Here is a 20,377-nt window from a genome sequence, read left to right on the forward strand (position 1 = left end):
GTCATTTTGAACTACAGTTTATCTGAATTTGAGGTGATCGGTTTAATTCCTGAACGCCAAGTCAAAATGTAGCCAAATCACCAACCAACAGAAACGTGCAATGACTGAGCATTTTCATTTTTGGTTTGTGATACTTAATTAAGCCCATGGTGCCATTTTGACTTTAATTACAGATAAGACAGAGGTGACCAATAGAGGAAAGCTTTTTTTATTTTTTCAAATTTTATCTGTGAACCAAACGGCCTTTCAGTATACTGCAAAAACGTATACATAATATTTATATTATGTGTATCTTTTTCAGTACAGTGATTGGCCCATTTTTGTGCGGTTTTGGTTTGTCTGATTTGTTTCCTGAAACTTTTTCGGCACACAATATTCTGACAATCTGAACCAACACATGCAAAAAGTACAGCTTTCCCCTATTTTTTTTTTTTTAATTTTCAGATGAAGTGGTTTTGCCAAAAAAAAAATCCTCTGAGCACCAGTCTTGTTTGCATTAGTGCCATTGGCCAGCTTTAGAATACTATGAACATTGCCCTTACCTTCAATGATACATTGTTCTGGCACTGGAATCCTTTTTACCATTTCCACAACATAGTTTTTTAGCTCAGCAATGTTTTCCTTTAAATGCAAGAAGAGCTTATCCTGTTGCGTCAGATTGTTGCTTGCATCACTGCCACTTTGGATATCTTGATTTGGTTCGCTTACAGTTTTTATCTCAATGGTATTCATAATTGGTATTAAAGCTAAGATTTTGTCCGTCTGAGAGCTATCATTGTCCATGCCAGAATTGAATCTTTCATCCTCTTGATTTATAAACATATGTGAAAAAGATATTAAATCAACAATGTCTGTTTTTTTAGTGTCTTGACCAGTCCCCGAACTCAAGCAGGTTGTGTTCACAGAATTACAAGTCAGTTTTCTTGACCTATTGTAAAGAAAATAAGAAATCAGGGGGGATGATATTTAAGGAAAACAATGACTGTACATAAAAACGACATGTAGCATTGGCAAATCGTCTTTTGCTAAAACTCTATAAACATAAATAGCATTTAAATATAACGTGCATTATTTGTACGTATCTATATTTTGACAAATAGTAAAAGATATTGGCTACTAGACATGTGCCAAAATGTGTATAAACAAATCAATTCATCCCAATCAAAAGCATTTTAATCCGCACCCAAATTAATGGATCCATCTACAACAGCGTTTCCCAATTGGTGTTCCGCGGGACCCTGGGGTTCCGTGAGAACACAAATAGGGTTCCGCCAAAATTTTGTAAAACAAAATTGCTGCGGGCGCGAGGAAGCACTCTCCCTGGCTCAGCTCCCTCGTGCGCACAGCAATGATGCCGGAGCCGGAATATGATGGAACGCCGACTCGCAGGAAGATCACTGTTTCCCCGCCAGCCACTCAGCAGCCCCACTGGACCCCAGGGATCACACACCCAGCCTAGCAGCACCACTGGACCACAGGGACATGGAGACTCCATGCCAGCACTCCCAAAGGTAGGTGGAGTAAAACATTTAAAAAAAATAATAACTTGTATGTGTGTCTGTTAGGGAGTTTGTTTGTGTGTCTATCAAAGAGTGTATGTGTGTATGTCATTGAGAGTGTATGTGTGCTTGTCAGTGAGTGTGTGAGCGAGTGTGTATGTGTGTGTTTGTGTGTGTGTTTGTCAGTGAGCATGTATGTGTGCTTGTCAGTGAGAGTCTATGTGTGTTTGTAAGAGTGTATGTGTTTCTGTCAAAGAATGTGTGTCTGAGTGTGTGTCTGCATGTGTATCTGTGTGTCAAGGTTTGTGTATGTGTCACTGTGTGTATGTCAGTATATGAGTATTGGAGTGTGTGTGTGTGTGTGTGTGTATGTGCTAGTGTATATCAGTGTGTTTGTATGTGCCTATGTGTGTGTGTGTGTATATGATACTGTGTGTATGTGTCAATGTGTGTATCTGAGTGCATGTATGTGCCAGTGTGTGTATTTGTGGGTGCAAGTGTGTGTATATGTCACTGTGTCTATCTGAGTGTGTGTGTACTTGTGTGTCAAGGTGTGTGTGTCAGTGTGTATCTGTGTGCCACAATGTACCAGGGTGTGTATCTGTGTGTCAGATACATACACACACTGACACACATATACACACACTGGCACATACAAACACAGATACACACACCGGTACATACAAACACAGATAAACACACTTTGACACTTTGATAGATACATTCACACACACACACAGATATATACACTGTGTGCCAGTGTGTGTGTATCTGTGTGCCAGATTCATACACACTGACACACAGATATACACACTGGCACATACAAACACAGATACACACACCTTGATACACAGACACACACCGGCACATACAAAAACAGATACACACTCTTTGACACACAGATACACACACCTTGACACACAGATACACACACACACACTGTGTGTGTGTGTGGGGGGGGGGGAGTTCATGATGTTGATACAATATGTCAATGGGTCCCACAGGAACAATTAGTTGGGAACCCCTGATCTAGGATATAAATGGATGAATCCGTTTGCTTGGGCTTTGATTAAAAGGCTTTTGATTGTGAATAAGTGATTAGCTTATGGAAAAAATGGATTTTGCGCACGTCTATTGGTTACTATACCCCATCACAGATAAAGGCTTTTAGCAATCTATCACTTGAAATTCACTATACATGCATGAAGCAAATGCTACATATAACGTCCATATAACAGTGTGTATGTGGCAGCATAGTGTGAAGGTGTGTATGATGCATTCCCATATTTGAGTACAGTGCAAGGATAGACTAATTATTTGTGTGCAGTTTATGTCCACAAATGTAGGGTGTGAAGTGCTAGAGTTTGCACTTGGAAAAATTGAAGTGAGGATAAAAAAACAGCGTATTTATCATAGCACACTGTGAAAATGCAGGCATTTAGTATTGTGTAGACATGTGCATTCGTTATCGGACGAATATGATTTCGTCCGAATTTTCAGACTTTTTCGTATTCGTTTACTATAACATAAATTAAAGTCCTACATACGAATTATATATGAAACGAAAGGGCAAATTTGTTTCAGTTCTTTTGTCTAATAGACTCTGTGCTGCAGGAGAATTAACCCCCACAGCACTGAGGAGAAACAAAAAAATCCCTTCTGCCCCTACTATACTATACTGCGAGTAGGGGCATGTATACTAAACAATGAGCAGCCAGTGACTGCTCACTGTTGTAAAAAAAGACCGCCCCAACATTCTAATAATGTGCCCCTTAATGCCACCTTTAAAAATAATCCATGGGGGCACCCCACTCGCGGTGACCTAGTGTCCCCACTTGGCCCCCACCCATGAGCGGCGGGTGGGGTCCTCAAATACAATTGGGTCCCCAGCCGCTGGTGGACCCTAAGATACAATAGGGAGGACCCATGATTGGCGGGGGGGCCCTAGTGACAATGGGGGGACCTATTATCCCCCCTCCAGCCCCCACCCATGAGCAGAGGGTGGGGGCCCTAGTTAAAATGGGGAAGGCAGGGGTGGGTCCTAGTGACATTGGGGGGGACCTACTGCCTCCCCCCCAGCCCCCATCCATGAGCAGCATGTGGGGGCCCTAGTGACAATAGAAAGGACCTATTTACCCCCCTTCCCCCACCTGTGACAAGTGGGTGGGGGCCCAAAATAACAATAGGGAGGGAACTATTGTCCTCCCCCTGCCCCCACCCATCCGCGGCGGGTGGGGGCTAAATATAAAAGTAACCCCCCAAGGTGACTAGGGGTCCCCAAAAATAGTGATGGGGGGAATAAAAAGCTAAATACCTGTAAATAAAAAAAATCATACTTACCATTAGATGTCTTTTTTTTTCTAAAATGCCAAATAAAAATCCATAATTCCCGTCGAACTTGTCACCACAACCACTTGCACATCTGTAGGGCTCCCAGTGCCTGGGCTGCCCCCACAACCACTTACACATCTATGGGGCTCGCCGTGCCGGACTGCCACCACAACCACTTACTAGACATGTGCAATTTGTTTCATGCAATTCGGACATTCGGATGCTTACGAAGTTCAGAAGTGCCGAAGTTCTGAATTACTGAAAGTTCTGATCCGAATTGCTGAGGTTCGGTAGTTCGGAAGTGCCAAACTAAACCGAATGTCATTGGTCTGAATTGCCGAAGCAGACACATTTTTTTACTTACCCCAATTTCCAAACCGAATCAGATTGTTTGCCCATGCACATCCCTATTTTTTGGGAGAATTAGTATGTGTGTACCAAGGAACACCAGTAAGTTCAAATGCTGTGGTATATTTGTGTTAAATTACTATGTTTGTTTGTGTGTGAATGCAAGGGTATAATTGAACACTGTATATCATTGTTGCACACTGATCGGAAACCAAATGGAAACCAAAACAGGGCACGGTCTAAGGGATTAAAAAGCTATATATACATTTTTTTTCTTAATATACAAGAATATGTGTACACTGATTGGTCCATGTCATCCCTTTCGAACACAAAAGTATGTTAATGAGGCTACAGGAATGATTCGGATAATCAAAAACCGGAAGTGGTGCTGCATGTCTAATTTGCATAAAAAAGACGCGCCATGAGTGTGCAGCATCTTTCAGGCTGCTGAATGGAACTGCACACTTCAACCTCGCCATCAACGCGGCCTGTCTGCAGACACTAGAATACTTCATCAATCAAGTAGGAGGCCTGACAAAAAGCCAATGGGTTTGCATTCCAACCACTTAGATGATAGAGCTCTGCTTCTTGTTTCTCACATAACCAACCCCATATGGGTAAAATTATTTTACTATTAACTTTTTTTTCATTGTTCCATTCATCCACATTCAATGATACTATATGAAAATAATATTCGGACTTCACTAAATATTACCTCATTTTAGTCAATGACTGGTAGGTCACTATCTAAATAAACAGAAATGGAAATGTGTCCAGTTATTTGTTGAACTGAGAATTGTCTGGAATTCAAACAGGATTCTAAGGGAATTTTAAATGTAGGACCAACATAGCAGAACTAGAAAAATCTCCCAAGCCAGCTACACTTCTAGTTTGTCTATTTTGGTCTAAAATCTTAAATTCACTTTGAATTTCGTTTGAATTTATGACAATTCTTACTTCAGTAAATGTCCCAGATAAGGCAAAGTGATCATTGACACTTTCTATAGATATAGATGTGACATTTTAATCTTGGTACATAGTTAAGGATGCCAATATTTCACCAGCAAACAGGGGTTTAACCACACTGCTACATCTCTGATAAACACCCACCTTTTTACACAAATCTTCAAATGCCAACACATTTATCTAAAAAACAAACAAAACATAATCAAACCCCTCCCAACCCCCACAAATTTTATGGGGCTTCGTAAATATAAATGCAATCCTAATAGGGGAAAAAACACTTGTTGACTTGCAGTAAAGTTACATTTTACAATTCTACATTAGAGCTGATGCACTGGCAGTTGCTATGTCTGTAAGAGTGAAATAATTAGTTCACATAATTTATTGTCCAGTGCATTTCTCTGTCCATGGTCCTGAAAAGGTCAATAATATCTTCCTTACTTCAAAGCAATCTAGTATCAGACAACATTACACTAATAGGACAAATCATGACAGGCGAAAATAACTGAAAATACATATAAAGAATACAAGCAACAAAAGTATGATATATTAATTGGTTACTGCCTTGAATATATCCTTCTACTGCATGAAATTCAGGGTGAAGTTAAAGGACAAAGTAGCTGAGCTGAAGGCATAGCTGACAGATATAATTTCCATTTTAGATATTTTGACTTTAAATATTAAATTAACTTTGAATAACCCAGCAATACTCACTCTAGTGAAAAACCCTCTTATTGTAATATAAATTAACAATGAGATTTAATTTCAGTTGAATGATGGATGGGAGCAGATGATTACAAGGACTTCAGATTGGTGGAAGCTTTGAAATTCTGTGGCAGGTTACACCACATATACTAAAAGCCACTAACACAACAACATAATGATGGGTAATGTAGTAAAGTGAAGAACCATGCGACATATACATTATTGCTGAATTTAGTGCCATTTTGATATCCATGCTTGTAGACAGTACAGACTCCGACTCTATAGAATGACTAAAATAAAAAAAACTGCAGTAAATTCAACAATATAATAATTGATATGAATGATTATTTTTGTAAATTCTGTAGTTTCGAGCAAAGCATTGGCTTTCTGGTGGTGAAATTAATCGGTATTCAGTGCCCGTGCTTTGCCAACCTCTGCGGTTTGGATTTAGCTCAGAGGAGGATGGAACATTGAAAGAGCAAGTATGAAGTGCTTTAGATGAGTGGTGTGACTCTTTAATTACCCCAAATACAGGAGAAAGGTGTGCAGATTTATTTTTTTGTTTTAAATAATTTTATAATAGGATAGAGATACAGGTAAGAATATATATCAGTGAATTCTGTTGTCCTTTAATTAAATATTATTTGTACTCTAAAAAATGTAGTGTACAAATAATATTTATTGAAAGGACATCAGAATTGAACATGTAAAGTTGTTTAAAGATAAAAAAAAAATTTTAATAAGGAAATTGCCAAAAAAAAAAAAAAAAAGTTATTTGTTAAACCGGTCATAAAATTACCTTTCACCTTGAAAAAAAAAAATAAAAAATTTAAACCACCCTATTGCCAGACAGTACTTTTCCCATCACATGAGGTTAGTGTGGCACCATTCCTCCAGGTAGTTTGGGACACACGTTTTGTATTTGTTGGGTTGCCTTGCTCCAAGATGTATATCAGGATTATATCTCCCTCCCAACCCAACTGGTAAAGGGCAGGTCAACTAATCAATGCTACTAACTAGGGCCAAATATGTTCTCAGAGTTTCTTATACAATTTTTGGCTGGATGATAACACCCCAAACATTTTAGTTTCCCAAGATATCTGACACTCTAGGGCCTTTACTCACCTGGGTTTTAAGCACTTAGGCCTTGCTTGAGGTTTTCACTATCATTTAGTGATTACACAGGGTGATTCACACTGTGGGGTTCACCATGTACAACTTGACATTGAATTATGACAATATGTTAAGAACCATTATGAATCTTCTGGATGTAATACTGTCAGGTCCCTCTCATGCTGCATCTCTATCTCTTCTCACAGAGATGCTGATCCGGCGTGTGCCTCATAGGAGATTCTGCCTAAACAAATGCAGCGCAGCTAATTGGTAGCGAGCCCAGCTTCAGTAGTGATGCCACGTTCTTCTCTCGGCCCGTAAAGTGGTTATGAAGGACTTACCCAGTTTGGTGTGTCGGTTAGGTTGAGTATCTGCAGAATCTGGAATTCCTAGGCGCGAGCCCAAAAAGTGCTCTTTTAAAGGGGTAGGGGGCGGTACAAAGCAGGAGCCTTGTCAGGTTCCCAGGGATGATGTGGAGAAGACGTATCTCTTATTACATATATAACAGCCTGTCTCTTAGCCCTCTTTGCTCAGTTGTACTGTGCTTATTCTGGTGTTCAGTATTTCAGTACTTCAGTTTTCCTATCCTGCGTTATTTTATTACCTGGTATCTGACCCTCTGCCTGTTATATTGTTTCTGATCCTCTGCTGCCCGTCCTGACCTTTGGCTATACCAACTATGTCTCTGCTCATTCCTTTATTTGGTGCATGCATACAGCTACCTGCTGCCTTTTGGGCTCCTTACAGGTACAAACTACAATTTTCCACTTGCTCTCTAACTCTCACACTGCTACCTCCTGATCATATGCATGGTACACATTCCTTTATTCAAACCCGCATTCCTGTTAAGCCCTTTATTGATCTATTAGAGAGCTGCGTGTCTCATGATATTTTTCTTTTAATATTATTTACTACCATGCCTGGAATTGCCATCGGGCAATCCTTGGTGGGCTGCGAAGGTCATATCAAAGGATCTCCCCTGCCAGCACATGCTGAGCCGGTGCTATTGAAGCGCCGACCTTGATGTGTGTCTTCGCTGTTCCGCCCCCGATTTAAGGTTTGCTGTGGGCTACCATGGCAACACTCAGACAGCGCAGTGCCTTGAGAGAGGAGTGGACCACCAGAGCTTGCAATGTCTCCCCTCCCTGAAAAAAGGTAAGAAGGGAGCGGGATATAGAGTTTAAAAAAACCAAACAAACAAAAGACTGGGCTGCTGTGATTGAAAAAGCACTGGGCCGAATTGTTTTTTCAGTCTGGCCCTGTTTACTATTAAATGTTACTTGGTCCTGTAACCATTCATTACAGTACCTTAATGCTTTATGTGTTCTACTAAAAAAAAAATCTTAAATGAAAATGTGTTTACAAAAAATTAAAGACAGAGAAAAAACCATGCCACTTTAGCTAAGACTGTGGCAAAATAAAAAAAAATTAAAAAAAACACTTGGTGGGGAAAGAAATAGGTAGAGGGAGTAAAAGAAGTCGATAATACTCAAAGAGAAAAGTGAAGACGATAAGGGATGTAATCAAACATGAATAGGTGTGAATTTGTAAATTCTATTTTATTTTTCACACCATACCAACACAAATTTGTTATAGCAATAAAGTTAAAACTACTGGGTGGTGACAAATCCTATTTAATGTTGATTTGATTTATAATACAAAACAAAATTCACCCTCAGAACAGGGTAGAGAAATTAAGTTAACACAAATGTAATTTTTTTTGTTTTTCTTTAAACATTGTACCTGTCAGTAACTACCTAACCCTTACTGTTAAATACTAGATAAGAGCAAGAAGAATGGCTGGGTTTAAAACATGTATGCCAGAAGGATTAGACAGGAAGAAATCCAGGTTGAGCAGAGGTAAATCTCTAGAAATCACATTAACAGGATAACTAAGATGGGTCAAGATGGCAGAGAAAGGGAACTACAGATAAACCTGTTAGTATGCACCAAAAAGTTATTTAGAATCAATAATGTGTTACTGGACAAACAGAGACTATGACAAGGCACCTTAACAGTGAGCATTTGGGTTTAAATGGGTAAAAACGTCCGAGTTATAATTGCGTCTCCTAAAGTTACAAGCTGAATTGAGACATTGATTGCTAAATGACTCTAGACTTGGTACCTAGAATTTGAGGTCCTAGAGTGTGTCCAGCATCAAAACAGTATTTTGTGATAGGTACTATGGTACTATGATAGGATGCTAGTTTTGCAATAAGTCAATTCATGAGATTTCATCCCTGCTAGATATTCCATGAACGACTGTAAGTGGTATTACTGGAAAGTGGCAGCATTTAGAAACAGCAGCAATTCAGCCACAAAGCGGAAGACCACATAAAGTCACAAAGCGGGGCCACAGAGTGCTGAGGTGCTTATTAAAGGACCACTCTAGGCACCCAGACCACTTCAGCTTAATGAAGTGGTTTGGGTGCCAGGTCCCTCTAGGATTAACACTTTTTTTTATAAACATAGCAGTTTCAGAGAAACTGCTATGTTTATATAAGGGTTAATCCAGCCTCCAAATCCTCTAGTGGCTGTCTCACTGACAGCCGCTAGAGGCGCTTGCGTGATTCTCACTGTGAAAATCACAGTGAGAGCACGCAAGCGTCCATAGGAAAGCATTGTAAATGCTTTCCTATGAGACCGGCTGAATGCGTGCGCAGCTCTTGCCGCACATGCGCATTCAGCTGAAAGGGAGGATCGGAGGCGGAGAGGAGGAGGAGAGCTCCCCGCCCGGCGCTGGAATAAAGGTAAGTTTTAACCCTTTCCTCATCCCAGAGCCCGGCGGGAGGGGGTCCCTGAGGGTGGGGGCCCCCTCAGGGCACTATAGTGCCAGGAAAACGAGTATGCTTTCCTAACACTATAGTGGTCCTTTAAGTAATAGTGCTGTGCTTATTAAGTAATAGCACCACAAGCACTTTACATATTCAGCACCTTTTGCATTATGCACTTTAAATACATCACTCAGATATTTGGATTAAGATAGTCCTCATTCTTTTTATACTCTTTATGATACTATATAGTCATATACTTAAGCACTTTAAAGAGCTTCATAGCCCTTATTTCTAAACTATACACTTTTTTTCACTAAGACAACCATTCACATACTTGTCTTATATGCCATGCAATAGTCACTTTAAATTAATTTCACCCATGCACATAACACTCCTTGTTTTTACATGATTCTTCACCTTGATTCAACTCGTTATTTTAGCCCTGATGGATAGCAGACAATCCACATTACTTAATAAGCACGGCACTTTGTTTTGGCTTTTATGGTCCCTATGGCTACCGAGCATGGCATGTTATGTTACCATGGCTTCACTGCTATGGTAACAATCGTCAACACAACGTATACACGTAGCACGTTCTTTATCTAGAGGTGGAGTCCGGGTCATGCATGCGCACACGGTTTGATGCCGTTTGTTACACACTGCACTAGGGGTAACCACGGTTACCGAAGACACAAGTTGCACGTCATTTCCGGAGGTGGAATTTGGGTCACGCATGCGCACAGTGTTCGGCTAGACGCCGCCGGTTATGCAGTGCACCTGGGGTGAGTCTATTTTCTTAATTATTTCTCCTATATATTGCTAGTTTGCTAACATGTATTATATTGATCCTGATGAAAGTCCTATACAGGGACTGAAACGTTGATCCCATGTTTTAATCTTGCAAATAAAAGAGTTTTATTGAAGACCGTGAGTGCTGCCATTTCTACTGTTATCTGGATAACCAAAGTCCCAGGCAGAGCACCCGTCAAGTATACATCTGATTGCAAGGATTTTTCTTAGTATATATATATATATATATATATATATATATATATATATATATATATATATATATATATATATATATATATATATTTATTTCCTGGCCATATCAATGGGTAGCTCCTCCCTATCCCTAACCAGACTGGAACCTAATTAAAACAAAAGGTATAAGTAACCCCTCCTACCCCTCCCACCCTCAGTCTTTTTGTTCCTGTCCTATCCCTAGGGCAGACTTAGTCATTCTAAGAATGTTTCTTTTTGGCTTACCTGGGGGTTGTTACCATCTGCCTCAAGGGAGTTCAGCCTCTCTCCCGGAGGAAGTCTTCAGTACACAGCCCTGAGCAAAGGTGACCCCTGGAAGATACCCTTTCAGTGACTGGGCTTTTAATTGCTGTAACCCAATGGGGGTAGCAAGATCATGCCATCACCATAATTCCTGCAGTGACCCAAGGGGTAGCAGGCTGGGCATATATATACAGAGCATATGGATTTACTTGCTGTGACCCGAAAAGTAGCAAAATTATTCCATCATCCTGTTTCCTGCAGTGACCAAGGGGTAGCAGGCTGGACATGCACATACAGAGCATGTTGGTTGCAAGGATTAATGAAGGAGTTCATGTGAGACTGACTAGCATTTTATCACTGAAAGGGTATCTTGTACTTTCCCATGGATTTACTTGAGGTGACCCTAGAGATAGCAAGATTATGCCATCACCCTATTTCCTGCTGTGTCCAAAGGGGTTGCAGGCTGGGCAGGCACATACAGAGCATATATATGGATATAACCTCTTCGACCCTTTATCGGTTTCATCCCTCTTCTATCAGGTTCAGTGCTACTTTCCTCATTCTGAAGGTTTTGGACAGAGGCGGCTCTAGACTTTATGAGGCCTTAGGCGAAACGCAAACATGAGGCCCCACTAACAAAAAAGTGTCACATATACACATTGATGCACTGTCTACCTGTGTATGTGCCTGAGAGTGTGTCTGACAGAGAGTATCCTTGTGTGTGCGAATGTATGTCTCTGTGAGCATGTTTGCGTTTTTGTTTGAGACCCTATGTGTATGGGGTAGCTGATGGTGGGAGGGAGCGGGGGGGTGTGATGGTGAGAGGGAGCGGGGTGTGTGATGGTGAGAGGGAGCGGGGGGTGTGATGGTGAGAGGGAGCGGGGGGTGTGATGGTGAAAGGGAGCAGGGGGTTAATGGTAATGTGAGAGGGAGCGGGGTGATGGTAATGTGAGAGGGAGCGGGGGTGATGGTAATGTGAGAGGGAGAGGGGGTAATGTGAGAGTGAGAGGGGGTAATGTGAGAGTGAGAGGGGGGTAATGTGAGAGTGGGGGGTAATGTGAGAGTGGGGGGCTAATGTGAGAGTGGGGGGGGCTAATGTGAGAGTGGGGGGGCTAATGTAAGAGTGGGGGGGCTAATGTGAGAGTGGGGGGCTAATGTGAGAGTGGGGGGCTAATGTGAGAGTGGGGGGCTAATGTGAGAGTGGGGGGGTAATGTGAGAGTGGGGGGGTAATGTGAGAGTGAGTAATGTGAGAGTGAGAGGGGGTAATGTGAGAGTGAGAGGGGGGTGATGTGAGAAGGATGGAGTGATGGTGAGTGGGGGGAGGCTGAGGGTGGTGACGGAGGGTTATGCTGAGGGTGGTGATGCTGAGGGTGGTGAGGGGCGATGCTGAGGGTGGTGAGGGGTGATGCTGAGGGTGGTAATGCTGAGGGTGGTGGGGGGTGAGGCTGAGGGGGGTGATGCTGAGGGGGGTGATGCTGAGGGGGGTGGTGGGTGGTGAAGCTGAGGGTGGTGAGGGGTGATGCTGAGGGTGGTGGGAGGTGAGGCTGAGGGTGGTGGGGGTTATGGGGGATGGTGAGGCTGAGAGTGGTGGGGGGTGAGGCTGAGGGTGAAGGGGTAATGGTGAGGTCGGTGGGGGTGAAGCTGAGGGTGGGGAGGGGTGATGGTGGTGGGGGTTGATGGTGACTGTGGTGGTGGGTGTAGCTGAGGGTGGTGGGGGTGAGGCTGAGGGTGGTGGGGGGTGATGGTGGTGAGGGGTGATGGTGAGGGTGGTGAGGGGTGATGGTGGTGGGGGGTGAAGCTGAGGGTGGTGATGGTGATGGTGGTGGGGGTGAGGCTGAGGGTGGTGGGGGGGTGATGGTGACGGTGGTGGGGGGTGAAGCTGAGGGTGGTGGGGGTGAGGGTGGGGAGGGGTGATGGTGGGGAGGGGTGATGGTGAGGGTGGTGGGGGTGATGGGGGTGAGGTTGAGGGTGGTGGGGGTGATGGTGGTGGTGGGGGTGAGGCTGAGGGTGGTGGGGGTGATGGTGGGGGTGGGGGTGAGGCTGAGGGTGGTGGGGGTGATGGTGGTGGTGGGGGTGATGCTGAGGGTGGTGGGGGTGATGGTGGTGGGGGGTGAAGCCGAGGGTGGTGGGGGGTGAAGCCGAGGGTGGAGGGGGGTGAGGCTGAGGGTGGTGGGGGGGTGAGGCTGAGGGTGGTGGGGGTGAAGGTGGTGGGGGTGAAGGTGGTTGGGGGGTGATGGTGGGGGGTGAGGCTGAGGGTGGGGGGTTATGGTGGTGGGGGGTGAGGCTGAGGGTGGGGAGGGGTGATGGTGGTGGGGTGAGGCTGAGGGTGGTGGGGGTGATGGTGGTGGGGGGTGAAGCTGAGGGTGGTGGGAGTGATGGTGGGGGGGTGAGGCTGAGGGTGGTGGGGGTGATGGTGGTGGGGGGTGAAGCTGAGGGTGGTGGGGGGTGAGGCTGAGGGTGGTGGGGGTGATGGGGGTGAAGCTGAGGGTGGTGGTGGGTGATGGTGGGGGGGGTGAGGCTGAGGGTGGTGGGGGTGATGGTGGTGGGGGGTGAGGCTGAGGGTGGTGGGGGTGATGGTGGTGGGGGGTGAGGCTGAGGGTAGTGGGGGTGATGGTGGTGAGGGTGGTGGGGGTGAGGCTGAGGGTGGGGAGGGGTGATGGTGGTGGGGGTGAGGCTGAGGGTGGTGGGGGTGGTGGTGGGGGGGGGTGAAGCTGAGGGTGGTGGGGGGTGATGGTGGGGGGGTGAGGCTGAGGGTGGTGGGGGTGATGGGGGTGAGGCTGAGGGTGGTGGGGGTGATGGGTGAGGCTGAGGGTGGTGGGGGTGATGGTGGTGGGGGGTGAAGCTGAGGGTGGTGGAGGTGATGGTGGTAGTGGGGGTGAGGCTGAGGGTGGTGGGGGTGATGGTGGGTGAGGCTGAGGGTGGGTGATGGTGGTGGGGGTGAGGCTGAGGGTGGTGGGGGTGATGGTGGTGGGGGGTGAAGCTGAGGGTGGTGGGGGTGATGGTGGTGGTGGGGAGTGAGGCTGAGGGTGGTGGGGGTGATGGTGGTGGTGGGGGATGAGGCTGAGGGTGGTGGGGTGAAGGTGGTGGGGGTGAGGCTGAGGGTGGTGGGGGTGATGGTGGTGGTGGGGGTGGGGGTGAGGCTGAGGGTGGTGGGGATGAGGCAGTGGGTGGTGGAGGTGATGGTGGTGGGGGGTGAAGCTGAGGGTGGTGGGGGTGATGGTGGGGGCTGAGGGTGGTGGGGGTGATGGTGGTGGGGGGTGAAGCTGAGGGTGGTGGGGGGGTGAGGCTGAGGGTGGTGGGGGTGAGGGTGAGGCTGGTGGGGGTGATGGTGGTGGGGTGGTGGTGAGACTGAGGGTGGTGGGGGGGTGATGGTGGTGGTGGGGGATGAGGCTGATGGTGGTGGGGGTGATGGTGGTGGGGGGTGAAGCTGAGGGTGGTGGGGGTGAGGCTGAGGGTGGTGGGGGTGATGGTGGTGGGGGTGAGGGTGAGGCTGAGGGTGGTGGGGGTGATGGTGGTGGTGGGGAGTGAGGGTGGTGGGGGGGTGAGGCTGAGGGTGGTGGGGGTGAAGGTGGTGGGGGTGATGGTGGTGGGGGTGAAGCTGAGGGTGGTGGGGGTGATGGTGGGGGGTGAGGCTGAGGTTGGGGGGGTGATGGTGGTGGGGTTGAGGCTGAGGGTGGTGGGGGTGATGGGGGTGAAGCTGAGGGTGGTGGGGGTGATGGTGGGGGGGTGAGGCTGAGGGTGGTGGGGGTGATGGTGGTGGGGGGTGAGGCTGAGGGTGGTGGGGTGATGGTGGTGAGGGTGGTGGGGGTGAGGCGTAGGGTGGGGAGGGGTGAGGGTGGTGGGGGTGAGGCTGAGGGTGGTGGGGGTGATGGTGGTGGGGGTGAATCTGAGGGTGGTGGGGGGTGATGGTGGGGGGATGAGGCTGAGGGTGGTGGGGGTGATGGTGGTGGGGGGGTGAAGCTGAGGGTGGTGGGGGGGAGAGGCTGAGGGTGGTGGGGGTGATGGGGGTGAGGCTGAGGGTGGTGGGGGTGATGGTGGTGGGGGGTGATGGTGGTGGTGGGGGTGATGGTGGTGGTGGGGAGTGAGGCTGAGGGTGGTGGGGGTGATGGTGGTGGTGGGGGATGAGGCTGAGGGTGGTGGGGTGAAGGTGGTGGGGGTGAGGCTGAGGGTGGTGGGGGTGATGGTGGTGGTGGGGGTGGGGGTGAGGCTGAGGGTGGTGGGGATGAGGCAGTGGGTGGTGGAGGTGATGGTGGTGGGGGGTGAAGCTGAGGGTGGTGGGGGTGATGGTGGGGGCTGAGGGTGGTGGGGGTGATGGTGGTGGGGGGTGAAGCTGAGGGTGGTGGGGGGGTGAGGCTGAGGGTGGTGGGGGTGAGGGTGAGGCTGGTGGGGGTGATGGTGGTGGGGTGGTGGTGAGACTGAGGGTGGTGGGGGGGTGATGGTGGTGGTGGGGGATGAGGCTGATGGTGGTGGGGGTGATGGTGGTGGGGGGTGAAGCTGAGGGTGGTGGGGGTGAGGCTGAGGGTGGTGGGGGTGATGGTGGTGGGGGTGAGGGTGAGGCTGAGGGTGGTGGGGGTGATGGTGGTGGTGGGGAGTGAGGGTGGTGGGGGGGTGAGGCTGAGGGTGGTGGGGGTGAAGGTGGTGGGGGTGATGGTGGTGGGGGTGAAGCTGAGGGTGGTGGGGGTGATGGTGGGGGGTGAGGCTGAGGTTGGGGGGGTGATGGTGGTGGGGGTGAGGCTGAGGGTGGTGGGGGTGATGGGGGTGAAGCTGAGGGTGGTGGGGGTGATGGTGGGGGGGTGAGGCTGAGGGTGGTGGGGGTGATGGTGGTGGGGGGTGAGGCTGAGGGTGGTGGGGTGATGGTGGTGAGGGTGGTGGGGGTGAGGCGTAGGGTGGGGAGGGGTGAGGGTGGTGGGGGTGAGGCTGAGGGTGGTGGGGGTGATGGTGGTGGGGGTGAATCTGAGGGTGGTGGGGGGTGATGGTGGGGGGATGAGGCTGAGGGTGGTGGGGGTGATGGTGGTGGGGGGTGAAGCTGAGGGTGGTGGGGGGGAGAGGCTGAGGGTGGTGGGGGTGATGGGGGTGAGGCTGAGGGTGGTGGGGGTGATGGTGGTGGGGGGTGATGGTGGTGGTGGGGGTGAGGCTGAGGGTGGTGGGGGTGATGGTGGTGGGGGGTGAAGCTGAGGGTGGTGGGGGTGATGGTGGTAGTGGAGGTGAGGCTGAGGGTGGTGGGGGTGATGGTGGGTGAGGCTGAGGGTGGGTGATGGTGGTGGGGGTGAGGCTGAGGGTGGTGGGGGTGATGGTGGTGGGGGGTGAAGCTGAGGGTGGTGGGGGTGGTGGTGGTGGTGGGGGTGGTGGTGGTGGTGGGGAGTGAGGCTGAGGGTGGTGGGGGGTGATGGTGGTGGTGGATGAGGCTGAGGGTGGTGGGGATGAAGGTGGTGGGGTGAGGCTGAGGGTGGTGGGGGTGATGGTGGTGGGGGGTGAGGCTGAGGGTGGTGGGGGTGATGGTGGTGGGGGGTGAGGCTGAGGGTGGTGGGGGTGATGGTGGTGGGGGGTGAAGCTGAGGGGGTGAGGCTGAGGGTGGTGGGGGTGATGGTGGTGGGGGTGAAGCTGAGGGTGGTGGGGGGGTGAGGCTGAGGGTGGTGGGGGTGATGGTGGTGAAGGTGAGGGTGAGACTGGTGGGGGTGATGGTGGTGGGGGGTGGTGAGGCTGAGGGTGGTGGGGGTTATGGTGGTGGGGGGGTGAGGCTGAGGGTGGTGGGGGTGATGGTGGTGAGGGGTGAAGCTGAGGGTGGTGGGGGGGTGAGGCTGAGGGTGGTGGGGTGATGGTGGTGGGGGTGAGGGTGAGGCTGAGGGTGGTGGGGGTGATGGTGGTGGGGGTGGTGAGGATGAGGGTGGTGGGGGGTGATGGTGGTGGTGGGGGGGTGAAGCTGAGGGTGGTGGGGGTGAGGCTGAGGGTGGTGGGGGTGATGGTGGTGGGGGTGAGGCTGAGGGTAGTGGGGGGTGATGGTGGTGGTGGGGGTGAGGCTGAGGGTGGTGGGGGTGATGGTGGTGGGGGGTGAAGCTGAGGGTGGTGGGGGTGATGGTGGTGGTGGGGGTGAGGCTGAGGGTGGTGGGGGGTGAAGCTGAGGGGGGTGAGGTTTAGGGTGGTGGGGGTGATGGTGGTGGGGTGAGGCTGAGGGTGGTGGGGGTGATGGTGGTGGGGGGGTGAGGCTGAGGGTGGTGGGGGTGATGGTGGTGGGGGGTGAGGCTGAGGGTGGTGGGGGTGATGGTGGTGGGGGGTGAAGCTGAGGGTGGTGGGGGTGATGGTGGTAGTGGGGGTGAGGCTGAGGGTGGTGGGGGTGATGGTGGGTGAGGCTGAGGGTGGGTGATGGTGGTGGTGGGGGGGTGAAGCTGAGGGTGGTGGGGGGGTGAGGTTGAGGGTGGTGGGGGTGATGGTGGTGGGGGTGAGGCTGAGGGTGGTGGGGGTGATGGTGGTGGTGGGGGTGAGGCTGAGGGTGGTGGGGGTGATGGTGGTGGGGGATGAAGCTGAGGGTGGTGGGGGTGATGGTGGTGGGGGGTGAAGCTGAGGGTGGTGGGGGTGATGGTGGTGGTGGGGGTGAGGCTGAGGGTGGTGGGGGGTGAAGCTGAGGGGGCTGAGGCTGAGGGTGGTGGTGGTGATGGTGGTGGGGGTGAAGCTGAGGGTGGTGGGGGGGTGAGGCTGAGGGTGGTGGGGGTGATGGTGGTGGGGGTGAGGGTGAGGCTGGTGGGGGTGATGGTGGTGGGGGGTGGTGAGGCTGAGGGTGGTGGGGGTTATGGTGGTGGTGGGGAGTGAGGCTGAGGGTGGTGGGGGTGATGGTGGTGGGGGGTGAAGCTGAGGGTGGTGGGTGGTGAGGCTGAGGGTGGTGGGGGTGATGGTGGTGGGGGTGAGGGTGAGGCTGAGGGTGGTGGGGGTGATGGTGGTGGGGGGTGGTGAGGCTGAGGGTGGTGGGGGGTGATGGTGGTGGTGGGGGGGTGAAGCTGAGGGTGGTGGGGGGGTGAGGCTGAGGGTGGTGGGGGTGATGGTGGTGGGGGTGAGGCTGAGGGTGGTGGGGGTGATGGTGGTGGTGGGGGTGAGGCTGAGGGTGGTGGGGGTGATGGTGGTGGGGGATGAAGCTGAGGGTGGTGGGGGTGATGGTGGTGGTGGGGGTGAGGCTGAGGGTGGTGGGGGGTGATGGTGGGTGAGGCTGAGGGTGGTGGTGGTGATGGTGGGTGAGGCTGGGGGTGGTGAAGCTGGGGGTGAGCCTGAGGGTGGTGGGGGTGATGGTGGGGGTGGGGGTGAGGCTGAGGGGGGTGGGGGTGAAGGTGGTGGGGGTGAGGCTGAGGGTGGTGGGGGTGATGGTGGTGGGGGGTGAAGCTGAGGGTGGTGGGGGGGTGATGGTGGGGGGTGAGGATGAGGGTGGTGGGGGTGATGGTGGTGGGGGGTGAAGCTGAGGGTGGTGGGGGGTGAGGCTGAGGGTGGTGGGGGTGAGGGTGAGGCTGATGGTGGTGGGGGTGATGGTGGTGGCGGGGAGTGAGGCTGAGGGTGGTGGGGGGGGTGAGGCTGAGGGTGGTGGGGGTGAGGCTGAGGGTGGGAGGGGTGATGGTGGTGGGGGTGAGGCTGAGGGTGGTGGGGTGATGGTGGTGGGGGGTGAAGCTGAGGGTGGTGGGGGGTGATGGTGGGGGGGTGAGGCTGAGGGTGGTGGGGGTGATGGTGGTGGGGGGGTGAAGCTGAGGGTGGTGGGGGGAGAGGCTTAGGGTGGTGGGGGTGATGGGGGGGAGGCTGAGGGTGGTGGGGGTGATGGTGGTGGGGGGTGATGGTGGTGGTGGGGGGTGAGGCTGAGGGTGGTGGGGGTGATGGTGGTGGGGGTGAAGCTGAGGGTGGTGGGGGTGATGGTGGTAGTGGGGGTGAGGCTGAGGGTGGTGGGGGTGATGGGTGAGGCTGAGGGTGGGTGATGGTGGTGGGGGTGAGGCTGAGGGTGGTGGGGGTGATGGTGGTGGGGTGAAGCTGAGGGTGGTGGGGGGTGATGGTGGTGGTGGGGAGTGAGGCTGAGGGTGGTGGGGGGTGATGGTGGTGGGGGTGAGGCTGAGGGTGGTGGGGGTGAAGGCGGTGGGGGTGAGGCTGAGGGTGGTGGGGGTGATGGTGGTGGGGGGTGAAGCTGAGGGTGGTGGGGGTGATGGTGGGGGGTGAGGCTGAGGGTGGTGGGGGTGATGGTGGTGGTGGGTGAAGCTGAGGGTGGTGGGGGGGTGAGGCTGAGGGTGGTGGGGGTGATGGTGGTGAGGGTGAGGCTGGTGGGGGTGATGGTGGTGGGGGGTGGTGAGGCTGAGGGTGGTGGGGGGTGATGGTGGTGGTGGGGGGTGAGGCTGAGGGTGGTGGGGGTGATGGTGGTGGGGGGTGAACCTGAGGGTGGTGGGGGGTGAGGCTGAGGGTGGTGGGGGTGAAGGTGGTGGGGGTGAGGCTGAGGGTGGTGGGGGTGATGGTGGTGGGGGGTGAAGCTGAGGGTGGTGGGGGGGTGATGGTGGGGGGTGAGGATGAGGGTGGTGGGGGTGATGGTGGTGGGGGGTGAAGCTGAGGGTGGTGGGGGGTGAGGCTGAGGGTGGTGGGGGTGAGGGTGAGGCTGATGGTGGTGGGGGTGATGGTGGTGGCGGGGAGTGAGGCTGAGGGTGGTGGGGGGGTGAGGCTGAGGGTGGTGGGGGTGAGGCTGAGGGTGGGAGGGGTGATGGTGGTGGGGGTGAGGCTGAGGGTGGTGGGGTGATGGTGGTGGGGGGTGAAGCTGAGGGTGGTGGGGGGTGATGGTGGGGGGGTGAGGCTGAGGGTGGTTGGGGTGATGGTGGTGGGGGGGTGAAGCTGAGGGTGGTGGGGGGAGAGGCTTAGGGTGGTGGGGGTGATGGGGGGGAGGCTGAGGGTGGTGGGGGTGATGGTGGTGGGGGGTGATGGTGGTGGTGGGGGGTGAGGCTGAGGGTGGTGGGGGTGATGGTGGTGGGGGTGAAGCTGAGGGTGGTGGGGGTGATGGTGGTAGTGGGGGTGAGGCTGAGGGTGGTGGGGGTGATGGGTGAGGCTGAGGGTGGGTGATGGTGGTGGGGGTGAGGCTGAGGGTGGTGGGGGTGATGGTGGTGGGGGTGAAGCTGAGGGTGGTGGGGGGTGATGGTGGTGGTGGGGAGTGAGGCTGAGGGTGGTGGGGGGTGATGGTGGTGGGGGTGAGGCTGAGGGTGGTGGGGGTGAAGGCGGTGGGGGTGAGGCTGAGGGTGGTGGGGGTGATGGTGGTGGGGGGTGAAGCTGAGGGTGGTGGGGGTGATGGTGGGGGGTGAGGCTGAGGGTGGTGGGGGTGATGGTGGTGGTGGGTGAAGCTGAGGGTGGTGGGGGGTGAG

General features: G+C 51.9%; 1 protein-coding gene across 1 annotated transcript in view; it reads right to left on the reverse strand.

Annotated features, from left to right (window-relative positions):
• The window catches only part of VEPH1 (ventricular zone expressed PH domain containing 1), a 446,092-nt gene that overhangs the window by 173,750 nt on the left and 251,965 nt on the right, over positions 1-20,377 (reverse strand). The window contains exon 9 of the mRNA XM_063442580.1: positions 543-928. Within this exon, the coding sequence (XP_063298650.1) occupies positions 543-928 (386 nt within the window). The remainder of the gene's footprint in view (positions 1-542; positions 929-20,377) is intronic.

Source organism: Pelobates fuscus, chromosome 2, assembly GCF_036172605.1.
Source record: "Pelobates fuscus isolate aPelFus1 chromosome 2, aPelFus1.pri, whole genome shotgun sequence".
NCBI lineage: Eukaryota > Metazoa > Chordata > Amphibia > Anura > Pelobatidae > Pelobates > Pelobates fuscus.